Source organism: Embiotoca jacksoni, unplaced genomic scaffold, assembly GCF_022577435.1.
Source record: "Embiotoca jacksoni isolate LCO1_2020_lvr unplaced genomic scaffold, fEmbJac1.0.p SCAF_18, whole genome shotgun sequence".
In the NCBI taxonomy this organism is placed as follows: domain Eukaryota; kingdom Metazoa; phylum Chordata; class Actinopteri; family Embiotocidae; genus Embiotoca; species Embiotoca jacksoni.
Window position 1 is genome coordinate 3,562,026 of NW_027185318.1, and position 22,470 is coordinate 3,584,495.

At 43.9% G+C, this 22,470-nt stretch overlaps 2 protein-coding genes across 2 annotated transcripts; one reads left to right on the top strand and one right to left on the bottom strand.

The window, feature by feature from the left end:
* Nucleotides 1-3,281: 3,281 nt before the first annotated feature.
* ap5m1 (adaptor related protein complex 5 subunit mu 1) lies at nt 3,282-9,029 on the bottom strand. Its single transcript, XM_069152162.1, has 8 exons — nt 8,856-9,029; nt 8,085-8,745; nt 7,758-7,985; nt 7,523-7,662; nt 6,853-6,938; nt 6,620-6,732; nt 6,061-6,157; nt 3,282-5,967 (listed from the first exon to the last, which is right to left on the bottom strand). The coding sequence occupies exons 1-8, from the start codon at nt 8,921-8,923 to the stop codon at nt 5,885-5,887; spliced, it is 1,476 nt and encodes a 491-aa protein (XP_069008263.1). The 5' UTR covers nt 8,924-9,029; the 3' UTR covers nt 3,282-5,884.
* A 35-nt stretch (nt 9,030-9,064) lies between these two features.
* On the top strand, nt 9,065-18,052 carry exoc5 (exocyst complex component 5). Its single transcript, XM_069152161.1, has 18 exons — nt 9,065-9,288; nt 9,631-9,725; nt 10,903-11,050; nt 11,176-11,370; nt 12,836-12,900; nt 13,105-13,133; nt 13,264-13,373; nt 13,542-13,586; nt 13,686-13,826; nt 13,912-13,994; nt 14,088-14,297; nt 14,378-14,525; nt 14,632-14,740; nt 15,663-15,783; nt 15,885-15,971; nt 16,071-16,179; nt 16,344-16,559; nt 16,803-18,052. The coding sequence occupies exons 1-18, from the start codon at nt 9,262-9,264 to the stop codon at nt 16,989-16,991; spliced, it is 2,127 nt and encodes a 708-aa protein (XP_069008262.1). The 5' UTR covers nt 9,065-9,261; the 3' UTR covers nt 16,992-18,052.
* The last annotated feature ends 4,418 nt before the right edge of the window (nt 18,053-22,470 follow it).

Genomic DNA, 22,470 nt, shown 5'->3' on the forward strand with positions numbered 1-22,470 from the left:
AATGCAAGTCGGCATCACCAAGCAAATCCTGTTTTTTAAAGTAACATGCCACAACTATTAGTGCTCCAACGAAAGTAAAACACGGAGTCCAAACTGCAGCTGCACCAATGAATAATGCTGCAAAGAGTCGACAAATGCTGGCAACTAGTCAATGCTCTGAGGCTGTACTTTTCAGTCAAACTACTAACATTAGTACGCTAACATGCACAAAATGACACTCTGATATTCAGCAAGTATCATGTTTAATATACAATTAGCATAGCATGTTAGCATGATAACATGTAACACTAAATGCAGCTGGTGCAGCTGGGAATGTCAGTTTGCAGGATAAAAAAATAAAAAAAACAGAACCAAAGGCCAACTCTCACTACCACAGTTCCTAAGATATTTAAGTACAAACCAAAACGATTGACCTCATGTGGGCACTATGATTCATGTCCTTCCAAAATCTCAGAACAATCCATCAAATATTTGTCACTACATTTCAGTCTGGACCAAAGTGGTTGACCAACCAAATGACATTGCCATCCCTGCTGCTAATAACCAAAATAAAGTGATATTTCACCACATTATCTCCATCACACAAACTGCACAACTCGTGCCTAACATGCAGCCCAGTATGGCCCACGACTGTGACGGTGTTTGTCCACCCCCCAGTGCTTCTCTGTGAGCACTGCTGGAGTCATATATTTCAGTCAGTTAACAACTTCCCAACAAACCTGCCTCTCTCCTCGCTCCTGTGGGCTTTCAGATAGCAAAGAGGGTGCAGGAAAATAACAGGTTCTTTCAAGCATTAACTTATGAGTGACAAAGTAACCTGCAGGGAGAGTTGCCATAGAAACCCAGCTCATTATCATGAGAGAGTCAAGTATGAAGGCAGGAATGGAGGACGCACCAACTCTTTCAACCACTACCAAAAAGTGTTTATTGCAGTTGTATGAAGCGACGCTTCAGGACAAAGATTAAGTTTGCTGGGATAGGAGATGAGAAGGCTGCTAGGTTTGCTTGGAAGCAGCTGGAACACAAAGGGGAAGGTGGAGAGTCTCTTTCAGAAGTTATTCTGTGACTGACGGGACTTCTACGCGACGGGCCAAAAAGCCACAGGGACTCAACATCTACATGAGAAATATCAAACAACACAAGCGCTCCTACGGTGACAGAACTCCCATGTGCCTGACAAGAAGACAACAGAAAGGTGAGATTATTACCTTAACACCTAACTTCAGGAAATATATTGTAACTATTTAAGTTTACATATTTAGCTTTTACTGGAGAAAAAGTATTTTAAGCTTGTCAGCTTTTTGGAGAAAGAGCAGGATGGGTTCCACAGAATCCCGACCCAGACTGCATAAAGTGGCCCCATGTAATAGCTTGCAAGAAAACGGACAGGAGCCTGAACCACAATGGACCCTCCCTGCTCTGCCAATCACTGTGGAGCAGTCAACGGGATCTCTGGGAAGGAGAAGGACCACCTCACTGCCACTGAAACACAAAATAACTCTTTCCTCACTTTCAGGTTAGTCTGTGCCAAATGTTGAATTCCTCGTGTGCATGTTTGTGCTTTAAGAACCGCGCTCTGCAGAAACCTTCCCTCTGAAGCAAAAGAACAATTTAATTTATTGTTTTACCCAAAACCCGCATGCAAAATCTGCTGCCTAATACAGTTAACTATAACAAGCTATTCTTGATGCCAGGTTGTTATAAAAAAAAAAAAAAAAAGTTCCTCATTTGTTAAATCCTGTGCTGGAACCCTGTGAGACATTATTTTGTGTTATTGTTTGTGACTAGTTGTGATTTTACCCAGACATCCCATCATTATCTCTCTTCAGGCACCGCAACCAGTAGCACCTCAAATTGGTCACACAAGCACTGCCAATCAAATTGCAATGGTAAAAAAAAATCCCCCAAAAATCTTGCTGACTGCTCCAGCTTCACCGACATACCATCTCTAAACCTAATAAGGAATTTTGATATTTGTTGTAGGACAGGGACCGCAGAGATGGGGATGTCCTCCGGCTTTTTACACCCGGTCAAACAGGCACCAGCAGAATGATTCAGGTAAAGCATGTGGACAGAGTATGGAAGAAGTGAAGTGCATCTGTAACATCAATAATTCAGATAATAAATGTTTATATTGAAGAAATTAAAGAGCGCAGCGGTGCTTTGGAGAGAGGTGGGGCGGGAGAGCGAGGCAGCTGTGAGTGGGAGTCCTTCCTTTCCTCTCCCAGTGGATCTGATTAAAGTGCCGGTGGAGTGGAAAGTGAGGTGGTCTGCAGCCATGACTGGCCCCTAAATGGGATCTATTTTCAGGGTACAGGGAACAGAAAAGTCCCCACCATTAGATCCAAACTCGCAGACACAAAGAAAAATCTTGACAGTCACATGATTGTTTCTATAGATTCGTTCCCTTTGAATCCTTCTGGCAGGAAGAATACGCTTCATCAGCTGCAAACCCCATTTAGTTTTGAGATATAATTTGCAGTGGTGAAACAAATCTTCAGTTCCTTTACTTCATTAAAAATACCTTTACCAAGTAAAAGCCTTGCATTCAAAATCTGAGTTTAAAAGTACAGCTAAAGGTATCAAAGTAAAAGTACTTGTACAGCTCCAGTCAGTGACTACGTTTAGGCTTTTAATACTGCTATTATTATTTGCAATTAAGTAATCTTTAGTTGTTGTGACATATTGGATAATTTGACATCTGTGTGCTATGTTACAAATATCATATTTAAGTTCAGCATTGGAGTAAATTTATTTCCAACACTGATTTCTTGTGGCCCTGCTGTGGTCTTTCCAGACAGGGTCTCTAGAGGCCCAGATAGCTCATCAGCAAGCTCACCTCGGACAAGCCGGAGAGCGGAGAAGACATGAGGTTGTCTACGCGGCTGACGGTAGGCTTGTAAATTATTAAAGCTGATACAAACAATACAGTATCTGAATGCGGTCTATTGTTTGATCATTTTCTCATCCTATTTGGCATTTTTAATGACGATCCAAATGTAGAAGGGATCCAGAGGCTCAAACTTGTGAGAAGATCCACAGACAGCGACGTCTTCTGGGAAGAGACCAGGCTCCGTGCCAAGCGGATGACATGACAAGAAAGTGATCGAGCTCATGGTGTCAAAAACAGAAAGGAGGAAATAACTGTTCCAGAAACTGGATAAAAAGGACAAGTTAAAAGAAGACTGATGTAGAGCTGGGTAGATGGATGTGGAATGAGTCCGCTCTGAACTGTCACACAGGGAGGACGAAAGGTACAAGTGGGATCTTGGACTGTAAACTGGAGTAAGAGCACCATTTTTTATTGGGTCATCTGGATCAGAACAAGGCCAAAACATCAGGTCAGGTGATGTACATTAATTACTACAACAGCTACTGCACCATCTTGGTTAAGACAAATTCACATGAACAATCATGCTCATAAACAGTATGGTCATTGTTTCATAAGGTTAGGGAGCAAAATAAACTTACAATTTAATCGAAACGCTGGATGCCCCGGAGACGTTCCCCGGCATGGCTTTCTTGGCTGAGTTTATGGTGCCCTCTATGGGTGAAAGTGATGCACTACAGTGAGGAAACTTGCTGTCGAGGCATTGAATCAAAAGCTCACTGAGCCTTCCTTTGATAGAAAACATCCCAAAAATAAACTTTCTATTTACTTCAAAGAGTCAGGATTCAAACCGGCTGGCTTTGAAGATGCTGGTCTATTATTGGATATTTTGTATAGAAATTAGCACAAAAGAATCTAAAGATATCCTGTTATTTGAAAGCAAACAAAAGGCTCTTGAGGAATAATCAGACTGAAAACAGGAAAACGCTAATTGCACCATGATTCGTGAAGTGGTCTCCCCGAGGCCGGCTCTTTGCAGACTTATAGGGGCTGAGAGGAACTGGACTCCCACCAAACACCTGGGGCCACAGTGGCTGACAAAAGCCTGGTCCTCAGGCAGGACGCCTCAGATGAACACTGCTGGGATCACATCACACAGCAGGGGGAATTAATTCAGCGAAGATAATCTGCCTGTGGTTGAGTAGAACTATTTAAATAAAAGAAATAAAACGTATTAAAGAAATCAAATCAATTGGACATTAACTTTTATTGTACTCTGCCACTGGGTGTCATTATTGTGCTGAGGGACACAGTGAAGTCCACATCCACAGTTCCAGTGTTTGTAATAGTGTATCACATGTTTTGGTTTGAAAAACCTTTCAGTCTGAATGATCATTTTGAGCACTTACATCCATGTAACCTAATGATGTTTTAAACTGATCTGTAACATGCCCATATGCTGCTTTACTTGCACAATTTGTTTCCTGCCTCTAAATAAAAGAGTTAATCCCTTTCTTGTATGCATGTATACAATCGTAAACAAAGATGAAATAAATGAACGATTTTGATAATTAAATGTCCAAAGGTGTATGGACTGAAGGCACTGGAGCGGAGCAACACATTAAAACAAGTCCATCTACTTAGCAAGCTATTCAATCAACAAAGCAAAGTCTCCCAGTGAGAGGCCACTGACTGCAGACTTGAGGAGCCAGACTGACCACATATTGGGATACTGAGGAGATTTAGAGTGGCCCAACTCTTCAAAAAACTTCTCCTTTTCCAGTTCGCTAGCCACACACACTAGGCCTTAAAGCCAAATCATCGTGGAGGGGGAGAGCCGAGAGGTCTCGGTGTCTGCCACTCCGTACTGCTACATAAAAAGAAGGTGAAGGATGCCGTGTGAGCAATTGGTTCCAATTGACAGAGGATTGGTCATGGTCAGCCTTCTGAGTGGAAATCCACGTGAGAATGTAGCATTTGGACCAGCAAGGGGCACAAGAGGCCAACAGCAGACAATGAGGCCACTCAGGAGTCTGGCTGCTGAGGAATAGCGGGGCACAATCTCCTCTGATTTAACCCTTCATCGGCTAGTTATTCATTGAACTTAATACACCGAGCTGGATTAGAAATGTTTCAGAGTAACATGCATAGTTCAGGTGACTTAGTGAAACCAAATGCAGCACCTCAAGTATTTTCTTTGTAATTAAGCATCAAATATAAAAGGTCTACCTTGACGATTGTGTTGCATCAATGAAGATGGCAATCTCATACTTTAAGCTCCACAGTAATTGAGTTAAAGCACCTATGCAACCTCGAGACACAACCCAACCATTTACCATCCTTGTAACTTTTTTTTTTTTTTTTTTTTACCAATTAGCCAGGTCCTGCTCCCTAAATGGGACCGGCTGCTTTAAAGTCTCCGAGGGCCAGAGGGTCAGCGCTCAATCACAGTCTGGTTGGAGAGGTTGTGTGTTTGAACTAGCCACTAGTTGACAGGGCAAGGATGGGGTCAAAAGAGGTGGGGGGGGGGGGGGTGATTGGTGTGGGTAAGGACTCCTGCCAGCTCTAAAGAGAAGCCTTTTGTAGCCAAGACACTGGCCAGAGCAGCCTGGCCTTTCACAGTCCAGCCGCCCCTCTCCTTCAGGCCTACAACAGCTGATGACAAGGCCCCAGCTGCTAATTATCCGGCTGATGGAGAGTCACTGAAGTGGGACTGTCAGAGCGAGGGGTGGCCCTTGTGTCTGCAATGGGATAAATTTGAGGGAGGGTGAAGGTTGGGGATAAAAGAAGTTGGACTACAGGATCGGTTATTGTTTTAAAAGTAGTTAAACATCAACAGAATCAATACTGAAACCAGTTGGGACATTGTGAACTCGTCATTTACACGCAAATGTTAGATTTTCTGCCGTTCGTGAACCCTCCAGTAAAACAGAATAGGAACAACTTAATGTAATTGGGTCACATATAACTGCATGCGCTTGACAGTGTTTTCAGTCTCATTAGTGTGCAGTGTACCGTCCACCTTTCCACCCAGCTTCTCTTTACGGGTCGCTGCTACATCATCATCTGTCCAGAGGATACCGGAGCGGTACCTGTTGAATTCCATATGAAGTACTCTTTGGACTGAAGTTCTCGGCCTGATGACGGGACAGAGATTTTATTTTCAGTTTCAGATAAAGAGCTGTGCATACACAGCAAACATTTTGTCCCCAGATCTGTTGGTAGCTTACATGTTACAATCCGTGGTTTGGCAGAGGAATACACCTGCACCGAATGCTGGTCCACACAACAGCCGGACAACGTCATGTCAGGCACTTTGAAATACAACTGTGAAGAAAATAGTGAAATTGTTAATCACTTCATAGCCCAGGGGATTATACATTTATCCTGCATTTGACTATATTTGAGTTGACTTTAATTTAATTTAATTTGTATATATTGTGGCTTTTTTTTTTTAATACTTTTACTATCTCCATTTGTATTCTGTAATTTTTTTTATTGCTTTTACTGTATGTTCCAAACTGCTGTAACGAAAAAAGTTCCCCTTGTGGGATCAATAAAGTCTGTCTGTCTGTCTGTCTGTCTGTCTATCTATCTTTTAAGTGCTATGCAAATAAACATATTATTATTGTTATTATTAAATCCTACTAGAAATTAAACTGAGTGGATCATGAATCATAAATCTTCTCGTCTTAAAATTCAGTTGGATAGTAAGTGACGGCCTTAACAATTTTTTTGCTGACTCATGTTGAGACTGTCTGCTGACTATTATAAGACATAATAACTTACTTTAATGTAGGCAGTAAGTTTGGTGCAGAGGGGGTCAGCAGGTCCTGGTGTCGGCCCAGAAAAGCTGATCTTCCCCTCCATTGTGACCTCACGAGACTTCGGGAACTTTTGTCCTACATATTAGTGAGAAGAAGGAATTCATTGGTTTCTTTTTTTGAAATATACAACTGCAGTGAAAGTGATTTTTTTTTTTTTTAAATGTTTAGACTAATGCTCATGAACACAACACATACCCAGGGCCCACACCAGCAGGTTCTTCTCCTTTAAGACATCCAGCTGTCCAGAGCTCACCTTCACATCCACATTACCCATCTGATCCCTGCACAAGACACGCTCAACTTAAATCAGGATGCAGGGCTGTTTCATATTTGCTGTCCTGGCTCCTAAATGGTGGAATGAGCTCCCTCACGACATTAGGACAGCAGAAAGTCTGTACATCTTCCGCCGCAAACTAAAAACACACCTCTTCAGACTTTACCTTGAATAGCAGCACTTAAAATGATACTCACTTATAGCACTTTGAAGTTTGGCTATCTTGAAGAAAATTGTACTTTCTTGATTGTTGTTGTTCTGAATTTGTACCCTCATGGTTGAAATGTACTTATTGTAAGTCTCTTTGGATAAAAGCGTCGGCTAAATGAAATGTAATGTAATATTTCACATTACAAAGGTGAGAGACCACAAAACTGTTAAAAATTGGACAAAAAAGTATTTATTCTACCTTGAATAGTTTACTATTATCAGGTTCTAGACCATAATATATGTATATATTTAGTTTGTCTTCATGTGACAGATTTCTAAACAGTTAAAAGGCCTCTCACCAGAGATATTTTTGACTCTCCACTCTTGAAGATAGCACAGAGCAAGAGGCGTTCAACAATGTCGTCTTCTCATGCCGTTTACCTGTTGAAGAACGGCAGGCGTGCCTCACAGTACTCAAAGCTGTTCTTCACACTCTCATGAAGTTTGAGGGTGACCGACAAACGGAGCTGGTTCTCCTCTTCCTTCAGCTGATATGAACCGAGGATGGGGGGAACAGGGACCTGATGGAAAATTGGAATTTCAACAGTGAATCCTTTATAAAATAAGCACATGCATGTGACTGTAAAGCTCCTTGATCTTATGTTGAAGTTTATACCTGAGAAGTATAGCTGCATAGTCTGAAAGGCTCCAGAGGAGGGGAGAAGGGGAACTTGTATGGCCCAGAGAAAGCCGAGCTATCGCAATTATCTACGCTCATGGCAGCCAGGATACTTGAATCCAGCGAGGTGACACAAGGATGGACCAGGATGTCCTGCAGCGGGGAACCGTTTGGTGGCAGCGAGAGGGTCAGGGTCACATTAGGGAGCACTCCCTCGACCTCACACTGCAGACAGAAGGACAACAATGTAGAACGACGGACAACAGACGGGCAAATAAAAGAAGCTATGACATCGATTGCTTTCTTTTTATGCTGTGCGCTTACTTTGCATGTCACAGTGCCAAAAACATCCCACAGGTCCTGTCTGCTCCGGTTACCGTACTGCATGGAGCGTACCGTCTCTAACAGCGCCACGTTCACCACAGCTCGACCCCGGTGTAGGCCCGTCTTCCAGGCCGGCTGCTTCTGGGCCCCCGCGGACGTGGGCGCCGTGGATGTGGCAGGTGTCCCCAGCAGTGGCACATCAAGGGGCGTGCCAAGTGGACAAATCTGCAGGAGGACAGACGGCAACATCGCCAGGCGAGGGACCAGTCCCTCTCCGTCAGGCTTACTCCCCGAGCCAAGGAGGAAGGTCTGCAGGCCTGCCAACAGCGTGAGCCCCTGTGAGACTGACAGCAGGCTGGACAGAGGTGGCCGAGGCTCGGGGGGGACATCCACTAAAGGCAGGCAAGCCAGGATGAGAGGCCCCTGCAAGACAGCCAATACTGGCCACAGTACTCCTTTTCCAGGACCATCCACATGCAGCTCCAGGGCTGGTGACCTCGGACGGTAAAGGCAATCATCCCTGAGAGCAACATACGACTTTTCTGAGTCCGACAGGCCGAGTTCAGTGAGCAGGAGCTGCAGGACGGCGCTCTCCTCCGGGACTGCTACGTAAGACGAGGCCGCCAGGCTCTTTGCACGGTGCTCCGCAGTTGAAAACCTCCTGCGGGGTGCAAACACGTTATGATATCAGCCCGTTTATCTGCTCCTGGAGCTCAACACGAGCACGAACAGGAAATGCATCAATGAAAAACAATCACGTCGGTCACAAACCTCGAAAAGCGTATTGACACGTGTTCTCCTTTTTCGTGAGAAATAATCCACAAAGCACGTAGAGTCATTTGTTCGGCTGCGATAAAGTCCTCAATATATATATATAAACAAAAAAGATTCAGGAACTTCGACTGTTAATAATCACATGATGTCGAGCGGTTGTTAAATGTCTACTATCACGGCACGTGACAACTACGAACCAATCAGCTGACTCGTGCGCTTGCGCACTGTGAAAGCAGCTGTCCCCACCCTTCTCTCCCAAAACAGGAAGCTGGATTTACCGACCAGCTAGCTGTCAACAAAGGGCAAAACTGCACCAAATCCATGTAGTGGTCGGCCACGTTGCCGACTCTGGGTTCCTTCTCCGAAGTTTCATTTCACCGCGCTGCCAGCTGAGTCGTGAACAATGGCGACGACCGCTCAGCTGTTCGAGGTAAAAAAAAAAAAAGGGATTCGCTGCAGCGGATAGCCGTTAGCTTCCACGCCAGCTAAGTGGCTAACTATCACTAACGGGACTGACCTTATTTATATATATATATTTTTTAATATTTTATAGTGTGTAATTAAGAATGAATCACGGACTGCGAGGCGTCAACCAGAAAGAGAAGAAGACGAACATTCTTTATTTTTGCATGACTTCGCTTATTTGAGGAAATGGCTGTTTGTGTGCAGTAAATAAATAAATAAAAACAACAACAACAACACCAGCAGCAGCTTCATTGCAAACGTTTTTTAACCAGCTGTTGTTGTTTTTTTTTTCCCTCTCCTTCATCAGGAGCCCTTCGATGCGGATGAGTACATTGAACGGTTGGCGTGGAGGACTCCTGGAGGAGGCTCCAAAGGAGGAGCCGAGGCGTTTGACCCCAAAAGGTACCTGTGGGTGCTGCCTGGAGTTCATACTTGCAGCACACGTGGCCCTCCTGCTGATTTACCGAGGAGTAATATCGTGCCACACCTCCTCACCTGCAGTTCACTGGTCTCAGATGGCTGTGCGTGGTGTTTCTCAACAGGGTGATGGATGTCTTGCATCTTTTTAGACGTGCGTAATCGTTTTCCCATTACGATGCCTCATCTTTTCAAATATTCACAGGTTTATTAGACGTCGTCATCAAGACCTCAATTAAATCACAGCGGTACGAATAAACCAGAACATATACGCTGCCTTTAAGTTAATTTCCTCTTACTACAGCTGTTCCCTTATTTTGACTTGTTTTTCAAACAGAATACGATATGGTTAAACTTTTAATATAATCCTAATTTATTTACTTGCAACTATCAATATCAACTTTCTAAAGAAACTGTTCCAGTCCTGCTGCACTTACTAAAGCTCATCTCCATCTTCGCCACACTAATTTAGAGTTTTTGATGGGGTTGGAGAAAATTCGAGAAATAAATATGTTTTAAAAATCCTTCGCATGTTTGTTATGATGTTTACACTCGGGGAGGGGGGAGTGGGGGGACAGAGTTGCATCTCGTAAGCAAAAATGCCATAACACTTTAACTATACTGTAGATCCATCCCGCCTTATCTACTTCCTCCACAAACTGTTGCCACCACGTCCTCGGAAGCTCTTAGTGAAGAGTCAGAGACAACATATCTGTGGAGGCCACCATACTGTGAGTCACCAGCGAGGGAATGAGTGTCTGTTGGGAAGGGATGGGAGATGTCTTTAAGCTGTAGCCAGTGCTGAGGGAATTAGTCAGGAGATTATACACTCATCATTTTGGGATGTTTCCTGCTCTGTGAAATGTGGTGCTGACTTAGAACATTTGCTCTACAGTCCTGATGGCACTTGAAATGCAGCTGACGAAGCTGCTAGTTTTCAGAGCTTCTTAAGCCTGGGGACCCAGGAATTAAGCATCTGGCACTATTCTGTAACTATTAACTGTAAGTGTGAGGTCAGTGGGACAGATTTAGCCTTGTGGTACCCAATTACTCCTCAAGACTAAGAGTAAATTCTGGTACGTTTTACCTGTTGTTACTGGAGGATCTGCTATATGTTGTTTGGGACGTTCTGGACGTGCATACCTTCTCTCCTCTGCGATAGGCTGCTGGAAGAGTTTGAGAACCACATCGAGGAGCTGAAGCAACTGGATGAGAAGATCCAGCGGCGGGTGGAGAAGCTTGAGCATCAGTGTCACCGTGAGGCCAAGGAATTTGCACACAAAGTGCAAGACCTGCAGAGAAGCAACCAGGTGGGTTGGATGGTGAAAGGAACCCAAAAGACACCCACCTTAATATCATTTGAGCTTTAAATTGCAACTTTATCCATCTTAAATGATCTTTATTTGATATCTTTTTGTGTTTGGTATCAATTCAGGTGGCCTTTCAGCATTTCCAAGAGCTCGACGAGCACATCAGCTATGTGGCTACCAAGGTTTGTCACCTTGGCGACCAACTGGAGGGGGTGAACACGCCTCGCCAGAGGGCCGTGGAAGCTCAGCGTCTGATGACCTACTTCAACGAGTTCTTGGATGGAGACCTACGCAGCGACGTCTTCAATAACCCGGACAAGGTGAGCACGCTGCACATGTTCCTTCTATTCACATTACTGGAGGTTTGTATGTGTGTGTGTGTGTGTGTGTGTGTGTGTGTGTGTGTGTGTGTGTGTGTGTGTGACCACTGATGAGGGCCCCCGCTGTGATACTGCTGGAGGTGAGAGTGAACAGGATTATGAGGTAAACCATCCATATTAATTTGTCAAGTTTATCCCTTTAGTTGGATCCCTCGGCTAATTTGGATTAATAAACTGTCATTTGCTGTCTGACAATAGCTGCCTGATTGACTAGCATGGATGTCAACATGCTCATGTCAAACCTAATTGCATTTACAGTAGGTTGTCTAGGAAGGAGAATGTGGTTGGTCCTCAGCTTTGTGTCGCATTACAGCAGAATAGAGCTTGTAGCAAAATGGTGCATGTAAGGGCAGCGATAACATGCATGCTTGAAGACGAGATGCACTCTTTTACTCAGTTTCTGTCGACGCCGAGGCCACGTTTGTGTCAGACAAATGACCCCCTGAAAGTTTGATTCTGCAGTTTTGCGGTGACAGTACAGAGATTGGGATGCTTTAGATTAATTCCTATTAGTAGGAACATCATTAGTGGATGCAGAGAAGTGAGTCTGGGGGTCAATCCCAGAGACGAAAGCTGGAGATGGAGCGAGTTTTCCGGAAAGGCATGCAGAAATATCTGGCCAGATTCCTTTTCCTGAGCATACCTCTAGACGAGGGGGAAAGAGGAAAGCTGCAAGTGAATAGCTGAAGGGGGATGGCTTTGCTAATCCTTCTGAAAGGGAGGGCTGGGCCGCCAGCGTGGAGACAAGTGCTGCTAAACCCTGACTGCAGGGAGACGGCTACATTACTTACATGGGATTTAGCTAATCTTAGCTGGGGGACAGATACTTAGAAAACCTTCGCCGAGCAGAAAGGCTGGATCCTCCTCACGGGAGCAGAGTAATGATGTTAGCTGAGGCAGGCATCTGCGGGAACAGAGGAGTTGCGGACGGCGGGCCTTTCGTAGGTCTGGGGCTTTTTCAGCCAGCGTGTATGTCAGGAGGGGCGGGGGGAGGGGGGTTCTCAACAGGGCCCCCTTTTTTAGACAGATATCCCTGGCCGGACAGATTATTGAAGGCGATTTAGACTCCTGTGGGATTACAGCCCATTCAGAAAAGGCATGCCAATAAAGAGTTGGATGTGCTGCTAAGTCAGGACTGCTGCTGTTGCTGCCGCCGATGCCCAGGTGAGCGCAGCCTGTCTGTTATCAGCTGCCTGTTCAACACGGGGAGGTGGAGGAGGGCTGCTCTAAGATGATGATCCCCCAAGTGGAGACACTGCCGGAGGCCTGCCCACTTTCTGTCTGGATGTCCACCTCACATGGTCCTGCCGTGCTCTCTCTCTTTGTGCCTCACCTGACATCTCTCTCTCTCTCACTCTAACACACACACTCACTTTCTCTCTCTCTTTCTCTCTCTCCCCCTCAGATTAAGGAGGCTGCTGATATCATTCAGAAGCTGCATCTCATTGCCCAGGAGCTGCCATTTGACAGGTGAGTCAGGCATCCTGCAGGCAGCTTTAGACAAGAGGAAGGTGGTGTATTAGTGATGTTGTCTGTTCCTCACAGTGTTAACCCAACAAATAACATATCACAGCACTTTAATTAAGTATCATTACTAAAAAATAAAAACCCACATTTGCTTTTAAATTGAAACATAATTTGTAAATGACGGTTTATTATGTGTTTCTCTGACAGATTTGCAGATGTCAAGGCAAAAATTGCAAGTAAGTTTGAGGAAAAAAAACTCATTAGCTAGCGAAGGTTGCTTTAAACTGTTTCTATGACGAATACATTAGAAATTTGCTACACAATATTTTTTTTTTCTTGTCTGTGTTTGTTTGCATTGCTACCCAGGTAAATACCATGACCTGGAGAGGCAGTTAATCCAGGAGTTCACTGCAGCCCAACGCAGGGGGGAGATTGGACGTATGCGGGAGGTTGCGGCGGTCCTATTACATTTCAAGGTGACCTGGAGGAGACATGTTCAGGGTCCACATTTGACCTAGTAGTTTGTCTTATGTAGTGCAATAATTACAATAGCGTGGTACTAACACACATATTTAGTATCAGTGAGGTTTTTTTTGCCTGCCTTTAAATGTTGCACAAAATAATGCTGATGTCTTTTGTTAAAGGGCTATGCACACTGTGTGGACGTCTACATCAAGCAGTGTCAGGAAGTGAGTGTGTGCAAAGCTTCTCATACACATAATATTCCACTTCTCTTTGGGCCAGAAATATGTGCAGATATTTACATTTAGTTTGTTTGTCCTTGTCAGGGTGCCTACATGAGGAACGACGTGTTTGAAGACACCGCAGTCCTCTGCCAGAGGGTCAATAAGCAGGTGGGCGAGGTCTTCAGCAGTCCAGAGACCGTCATGGCCAAACTCATCCAGAACATCTTCGAGAACAAGCTGCAGGTATTTCTGTTGCTATGAACCATTTAAGTCTTACTCATACATGCCTCATACGTTCCTTTATATTGAACTGGCTTTGTGTCTGCAGGCCCATGTTCGGGAAAAACTGGATGAGACTCGACACTCTGATGTAGAACAGTACCTCAAGAACCTCTATGACCTTTATACCAGGTAATTAACTCGTGCGTTTGTTATTTGACTCCATCCTTGTATACCCAGAGACCATCGTTCTTATTTTTGTGTCTGAATGTTGGACTTTTCCAGGACCACAGCTTTAGCCACGAAGCTGACGGAGTTCAACCTGGGCTCAGACAAGCACACTTTCCTGTCCAAGCTGATAAAGAGCATCTTTTCCTCATACTTGGAAAGTTACATTGACATGGAGAGGGAATACCTTCGCACTCGAGGTGCCATGATTCTGCAGCGATACTACGACTCCAAAAACCACCAGAAACGCCCCATTGGCACTGGCAGGTCAGTTTCTGGACGTTTGGTTTTAAGACAAAGAAACTATTGAATGTTTATAATAATTCTTATCTTATGTCTTTTTACAGTATTCAAGAGCTGAAGGAGCGGATCAGACAGCGCACCAACCTTCCCCTGGGTCCCAGCATTGACACCCATGGGGAGACCTTTCTGTCTCCAGAGCTGGTTGTCAACCTGCTGCAAGAGACACGCCATGCCTTTGAGAGATGTCACAGGGTGAGGCTACTCTGCCTTCTCTAGATTCGAACGGCATTAACCGTTGCGTACATTTGTTGTGGGAGAAAGTTAAATGTTATTTTTTTTTTCTTTTGGTTTTCCGCAGCTTTCAGATCCTTCAGACCTGCCCAAGAATGCCTTCTCAATCTTTCTGCTGCTGGTCGAGCATCTGTGTGTGGATCACATTGACTACGCTCTGGAGATCGGCCTCTCCGGTACATCCAGCAAAACTCTTTAAAACCATAATGTCATCACAATACAAGTCAGATGGACAAGCAGGAAGCGATGGGCTCGTGTAGTGTTAAATATATAATAATAATAATGACATATCTCTGTCTGATATTATCTTAAACAATCTGTAAACATATCCAGGCTTTACAAAACAGAATACTGGTACCGATGGTTCTTTACGTACATCCTGCAGCAGCTTTTTCATCTGCACAGCTCATGGGATGTATTTACCCATAATTCATAGTCTCCTGAATGGATCGTTGAATACTAGTGGCTAAAGAATACACAAATTTTGTCCTCCCTGGTCAAATAAAGTGTGACATATTTGGTCCGGATATGGGACAGATGTACATCTGAGTTGAAACCTTCTCAGCTGCTTTGCTTTGACAACTCAAGGAAAACTTCCTGTGACATCATTTACTGCTGGTAGTTTCATGCTACTGTCTGACTTTGCCATTGACTAGATGAAGCTTGTTGCTATGGATACTATGGCAGTTAACAAACATAAAACAAAACAAAGTAAAATATCAACGTTACCTTGTTGAAAGCAGGCTGTGTTTCTGGCATATCTTTACATTTTGTATGGGCTGTATAACAGAGAGGCAGCTTATCATTTTCAGGCAGCAACAGTGGAACTAAACATGTCATTTTTGTCTCTTGCTGCTCAATTCACAAGGTACATTCTGCTTTAAAGAAATGCATCATTGATATCCGTGTGGTTTGAGGACTTTCTCCTCAGTGATGCTTGAAGCAGGGCGTTGCTTTGAATAAGAACCTGTGTTTCATGCCCTGCCAAAGACCACAGGCAACAGTGGTTTTCTGCTCATTATGAATCATATTGATTCATGCCTTCAGCTACCTTTTAGTTTATGTCCGACTTATTCTCACTCTCTCGTCGATCTACAGCGATTCCTTCAGCCGATGCCAAGAATGCCAACTTGTACTTCTTGGACGTGGTTCAACAGGCAAACTCCATCTTCCACCTGTTTGACAAGCAGTTTAATGACCAGCTCATGCCCCTGATAAGGTCAGTAAAAGGTTAAAGGTCAATATTTCATATATAATTGTTATAAAACATCTCATCATTATCGGTTGAAATGTAATTTGCCTTTCTAAATCTGCTTCCAGCTCATCTCCAAAGTTGGCAGAGTGCTTGCACAAGAAGAAAGAGGTGATCGAACAGATGGAGGTTAAACTGGACACGGGAATTGACAGGTCAGCATGTTTATAAAGCACTTTCCCATTGCATGTGTTTTAAGAGTTTATATGGAATTGACATGAACATTTTGTGATGTGTTTCTCCGCTCCACACAGAACACTAAACTGCATGGTGGGACATATGAAGCACATCCTGACGACAGAGCAGAAGAAGACTGACTTCAGGCCTGAGGATGAGAACAATGTCATGATCCAGTACACAACAGTAAGAGAGAAAAGGCCTCTGCTTCCACGACTGACTTCACATGCAAAACAAAGCAAATGAGAAAAACACAACATGTAAATCACATCCACACACCCTGTTGTTTTTGAGCTGTCAGTTTGGTGAGCATGTTTTCTCCATCTCCTGGGTGTATTCCCACCCGGCAGGCCTGCTCCAAGGTATGCGCCTACGTCAGTCGGCAGGTGGAGCACGTGCGAAAGTCCATGGACGGGAAAAATGTGGACACAGTGCTGACGGAGTTGGGCATTCGTTTCCACCGTCTCATCCACGAGCATCTACAGCAATACAGCTACAGCTCAATGGGAGGCATGCTGGCCATCTGCGACGTGGCTGAATACCGACGATGCGCCAAGGACTTCAGGGTGAGCGGGGGGTGGGGGGCATAGGTCCAGGACGCACTGGTCACAGGGCAAACATGGCTCTGCCTACAAAGGCTCTAACTCTTATTTGTCACTAAATAAACTAGGTGCATCAAAAATTTAAATCCCAATCCATATAAATGAGTGGTTTATCTGTGGTGACTGTTTGTGTCCATGCTGGGAATAACCTGAAATGTGTATATCTTTCACAAGGTGTAAGCGTTTTTGTGCCCCTCTGTCCTCCAGGTTCCTCTGGTGCTGCAGCTCTTCGACACACTCCACGCCCTCTGTAACCTCCTGGTGGTTGCCCCTGACAACCTGAAGCAGGTCTGTTCAGGTGAGCAGCTCACCAATCTGGACCGGAACCTCCTGCACGCCTTCGTCCAGCTGCGAGTGGACTACCGTTCAGCCAGACTGGGCCGACACTTCAGTTAATGACTGATACCACACCTCGCTGTGCTCCGTCCAGTAAATTATGCTTTGATTAAATGATGCACCTTGAAGATACCCGTTGCCACTTCAGAGAAAGCATCAGTCTGGCCCCGGCACACAGACTAGACTGGGATTGCTTTGTGCATTATGCAGACAAAGGCCACTGCTCCTTGAATGTGGGAAATGTGCATTTGACCTTTTTTCATTGTTTATTTCTCCAAGCTGAAGAAATTTAAATGTCTATTGAGTTAGGATTTGTTTTTAAACACTAATCCATCACCAATCAATGTGGCTAAGATATTTGACCTATTATAAGTAAATGGACATGACTGATTTCTGTGCTTTATGTAAAAGAACACTTTTTTTGATTGTGCCAAATATATAAATTCTGTGGCTGCATTTGTGCACAGGATTAGACCCTGAAGCTGCTTTAAAAGGAGCCTGTCAACAATCACACTGTAAAGTCAGACATCAGGCCAGCAGTAGCACTGCGTGTCGGGAACAGCTACCTTTTGTAATGAACTGTAGGAGACCCGACGGAGACGGCCCGGCCAAGCATGAGATAGAGCTCCGTCTGGCTAAGAGACACACATGACCACCTCTGTCACCTTTGACCCTTGACCACAAAGCAGAGGTCAAGAGGCCATCACAGAGAAGTGTGATCTGAACTATAAACAAGTCTGAGAACCTCTCGGGAGGTTTGGGTGGTCCCCTCATGGCTCAGATGATTGGTGTGATGGGTCACTGAGTGTGTGGCACTGTAATTGCACAGATCAACACTTGCTCATCCAGTGGTGCGCACAGTCCGAAGACTTTGTTGGCCTGATCTTTAGTGTTTCTGGGTCAGGGGACGCTGAAATGTTGACCTGTGATGATTAAGGAAACAAACTAGAAGGGCCTTCTTCACACAGGGCTTATTGGAGGTTCACATTAACCGTCTTCGGCACAAAGACAGACGGAAGATCTTGTACTTGATGCCTGAAACTGTCTCCTACTGACGGCTGCTCCCACCTTACTGCTGTTTACCTTAATTAGTGACCCAATAAAACGATGTTGCATTTTAATATTGTCCCTCTATGAATATCGTTCATAAATGGGGAGCTGTGAATAGAAAGTTAGGCCAGTTCTCTCCGCGAATGTCACTTTCAAAGTGAGATGAAACAGGCTTCCTTTCTATAGAAGTCATCAAGTATTCATAGGAATTCTTGCCACCAGAGTAAAGTTCTTTCTTAGACTTCAGGAAGTGAGCAGAGCCAGAGGGGATTAGATATCTACGAGTTGATGAATTGTGTGCAGTAGTCATGGACTGGGAGAGAGCCGGGGAGATAGAGACGGCTGAGAGCTCAGTTCCAGCGCCGGCTGGTTAGCGTTGTGTAGAAGGTACACACAGTGCTGTGCAAGTTCAAACAACATAATTAATTAGGCTAATATTAATATTATCAATGCCACATAAATTCAATTCTCTCAGCCCTAATCACAACTGGATAGCTTGTAAAAATTATTTTGTTAGGCCCTGATGCAAACAGTGGGTCTTTTCCAAACATTTGAAAACTATTTGTTTTTGCGGCGATTAATGTGCGTGGCGGGGGAAAGGGTTGGGGGAGCGGAGCCGGGCCAGAGACGATAACTGGTGTGGAGACGAAGGCAGAGGCGCAGCCTGGCCCCAGGGACTCCCAGCACAGGCACATGGAAGAGGGGGAGGGATGTGTTTTTTGGGGTGGGTGTTTGAGCAGGTGGAGGGGATTAGTAATACTGTCAACACTGGAGAGCTGGATAAGACTGTCCTCTCTTACTCGTCAGTTTGAGCAGCTCTTGCATACACATTCAGAAACATAAAGACTCCAACACATGCAAATAAACGCAGGTGTCAGGACTGGAGAGGAAAACTTGTGGTTGAACGGACAGTGAACAGGTTGCTGCGCCTTTTGATTCTCCTTCCTGTTAAAAGCTTTTTTCCTGCTCGAGGAATACTTGCAGTACATTTCCTCCATATAATATGAAACCTTCCTAATATCACTGTGATTAGGTCTGACCGGGTACCAGGACACCTACAAAATCAATGTGATGATCTTTGCTCCATGAGGTGCTTTTTTTTTATTTTTTTTTTTTTTAGCACCCTTTAAAGGAGATGTTGCTGTAAGATCAAGCTTTTATTCAGTCAATAGTGTCACTGAAAGATCCATTTTTCCAAAATCAATTTATGTTGGTGTGAAAGTTTCACTGTTATTCAAGCAGATTTGGTTTTTAAAGCTTCAGCAAGGTCCCAACCAAAACCTTCTGAAGCTATTCATTCTGACATTTAGAACACTGATCTCTATTTCTTAAACACGGACCCTTTCGTGTGCTGATTCATCCGCTGTCTACATCCATATTCAAGTTAAGAGTGCATATTCTGCAAGTGAATCCTCTCTTCCATTGACCACAGACACCCTCATTTGTTTACCCCTTTTCTCATGCATCTCCCTCCCTTTGTCTCCTCTGCCAAATCATCAACCATAGTTTCTTGTTTGTCCACTCCTTTTCTGCACACCAGGCTAGTCCTCTCAACATCCCATAAATCCTTGCTTTCGGCACATTGCTGCTCCCCCAACTAGGCCGGCCCTCTCTCTGCCTCCTGGAGCACTGACAATAAAGCATTACAGCAGTCAATCCATGTCAACAACAGCTTTGCTTAATTCCTGCTAAACACGTTTAAACTAAATCTTCACCTAATGATGCATAATGATTTGCTCTTTAGTGTGCTGGTGGCTCATATCAATTTTGCTGGTTTATTTTACCCGTCGTTGGAATGATGACTCCGGTGGATTCGCCGTGGAAGACGGTCCGGGGGGATTTTAAGGATCCCTTTGGAAAAATGATTCAGGTAATTGTGACTCGTGTTTTGGCCTTAAATAGGGCATTTTGTCTTCGGCCCATTCTCAAAACTAACAATGTTTGACATTCATAAATCATGCAGGTGGCATCAATGTCAACTGTTTGTAGTACAAATCCTAAAAAAAAAATAATAGCGTTCAGTTGATATAAGAAAGGTGTATAAATGTGATAAATATTCATTGAAAGCACTTTGTGCTCAAATCTATTCTTCAGGATTCCTCTATGAGAGACTTTCATGGCATGGGCACGCAGCCAGGCCCTCTGATGTGATGCAGATGTTGCCCTGGCCTTGACCTCCTGCCCGTACGATGCCGGGGCCAAAAAGGCACAGGTGTCACACCACCTTCAGTCTTGGGCAGCTGAGGGCTGCACTGTGCAGGATGTGACCGGTGCCAACTCTCCTCCTTTGCTCACTTTTCTTATTATCAAGGTCTGGTCTGTTGGGGCTTAACGGAAGTCTCCCTTGATTACTGCAATCATACACAGCCGTTCTTTTTGATGACGCTAAACTAGTGTGTTTGTCCCTCTTTCTTTTTTTTTCTCCACCCTCCCCCATCTCCTATAAAAACACTATTAATTCTCTGCCGTAGTGGAGTGTTTTCCAGTGCTATTTCCTGGCCCGGTGCCTGTGCCTTGCTCTCTCTTGGCTGGGTTTGTCTGGTTGACTGCTCCACAGGAACAGACTGGCACTCTAGCTGAGGGCTCCAGGGTCTGCACACACAATCCACTAAACACGTCTCCGTGTGAGGAGCTGCACTACTTCCTAAATATGAAGCAGGAAACCTGATTTTCAGCTATAATAAACACATTTCATATAATATTTATTGTTGTATAAATGGGTATTTGTAAAAGTGGTAGTAGTATAATTAAAAGTCCAAACTGCATCTTTGCATTCTGGCTATTATAATATACAATACATGCTTAAATACATGGAATATACACCACCGATGGGACAGTATATTGGCACGTGTCATACAAGTGCAAATATACATAAAACTGCAGACTAATAAAAATCACACGGCATAAAAAAACAAATTGATTGTGATGGTGAAGGGACCTCAGTGCTGAACACATTCACGCACAGGGCAAACAAACATCTGTTACGTTTGTAAGGCCTATGGCCCTCCTAACCCACTGATGTCGAACCAAGCCAGCGCACATGCCAGAGAAACAAATGAGGTCTCTCTCTCCTCCACTGAAGATGAAACACTGCATCACCAAAGCATGTGCATTTGTCTAATCAAGCTTTTGCCTGAGGCTACATCGAATGTAAATGAATAGGCTTGTGTGTGCCAGCCTCTATTTCTGTTCATAGACTGTGTTTGATGATGAAACAGTGCAGTGAACATCAGACAGAAGGGGGCACTGGTGCTCCAGTGTTGCTCTCCTCCCCTGTGGAGCCCTCTCTTCCTCAGAGCTTCTCACAATGGGGATCTGCCTGAGGGGGGAAATGTTGCTTTTTTAGGTCTGTGAGCCCATATCCCTTAATCCCCAGCCATGATTGACAATCATGATTTAGGGTATATGGTGTCCCATTCTAATCCACGAGCAATGATTTCATTTGCATACCTTCCGTACGTGGCCTCATTTTGGAGGAAACGGCTGCCTTTGTAAGTGATACAGAAAGAGAGAGGAAGAAAGCTGGAGAGTGAGTGCAAGATAGAGAATAAGGAGGAGAAAGAGAATGGATGGGGGAATGTTTGTGGGGTTTTTTTTGTCTCCTTTTTTGCCAGAAGAAAGATGATAGCAGACTCCATGCCTATAAGCAAACATTCCTGTATACTGTATATGCCTTCCGTCTGCAGCACACAGCCACACACAAAATGCATGTGCATATTCAAACTCACGAGCACCATCAGAAGTATATTTAGAAATGCAAAGATGTATTGAGACACAGAGGAACACACAGAGATGCTCCCTCACACGATGCAAAACTAAATTGCTATTTGCTCATTTTATAACCAAGTCAGGCTTAATTATAATCATGGGAGTTTGGGAGTTACCGTATAATCTCTAGAAGGTATTAAGAATTTCCCAGAGCACACCACAGTGAAAAAGAAACAAATACAAATACGTACAATTATTTCCCAGTCATAACACCCAGGGGAATCTGAATCAAATAATGCTCAGTGTTTGGTATGCCCGCAGAGACCATTCATCCTCGCTTTTATCTGCTGAGGAAGTGGAACACAAGTGAAACACTGGATAAAAGGTCAAAAGGGTCACATTTGTGTGTAAGGTAAAGGCACAAAATATAAAGATCATCAAACTAAAATACATTTATTTTATTTTTAGATATAATCTGACTCTAAATATTAATAAAAAATAGAATAATTCATAGTAATATGCACTGGCTGTAGATCATTATGAGCTGTCTGTCTTTTAGATGGAAAGATAATGCAGACAGCAATTTTAAATAATGATATAAATGTCAAATGAAATTGCCTTTTAAATCAAAAATGATTTACAGTACATATAATACTGAAAAATACATTTGGACTTATATTATTACTTCTTAATTTTTACAAATTTATATTGTTTTGTATAGCTACATTTCAAACAAAAAAGAAGAAAGAAAAAAATATATTCATGTATATATTTAGACAAT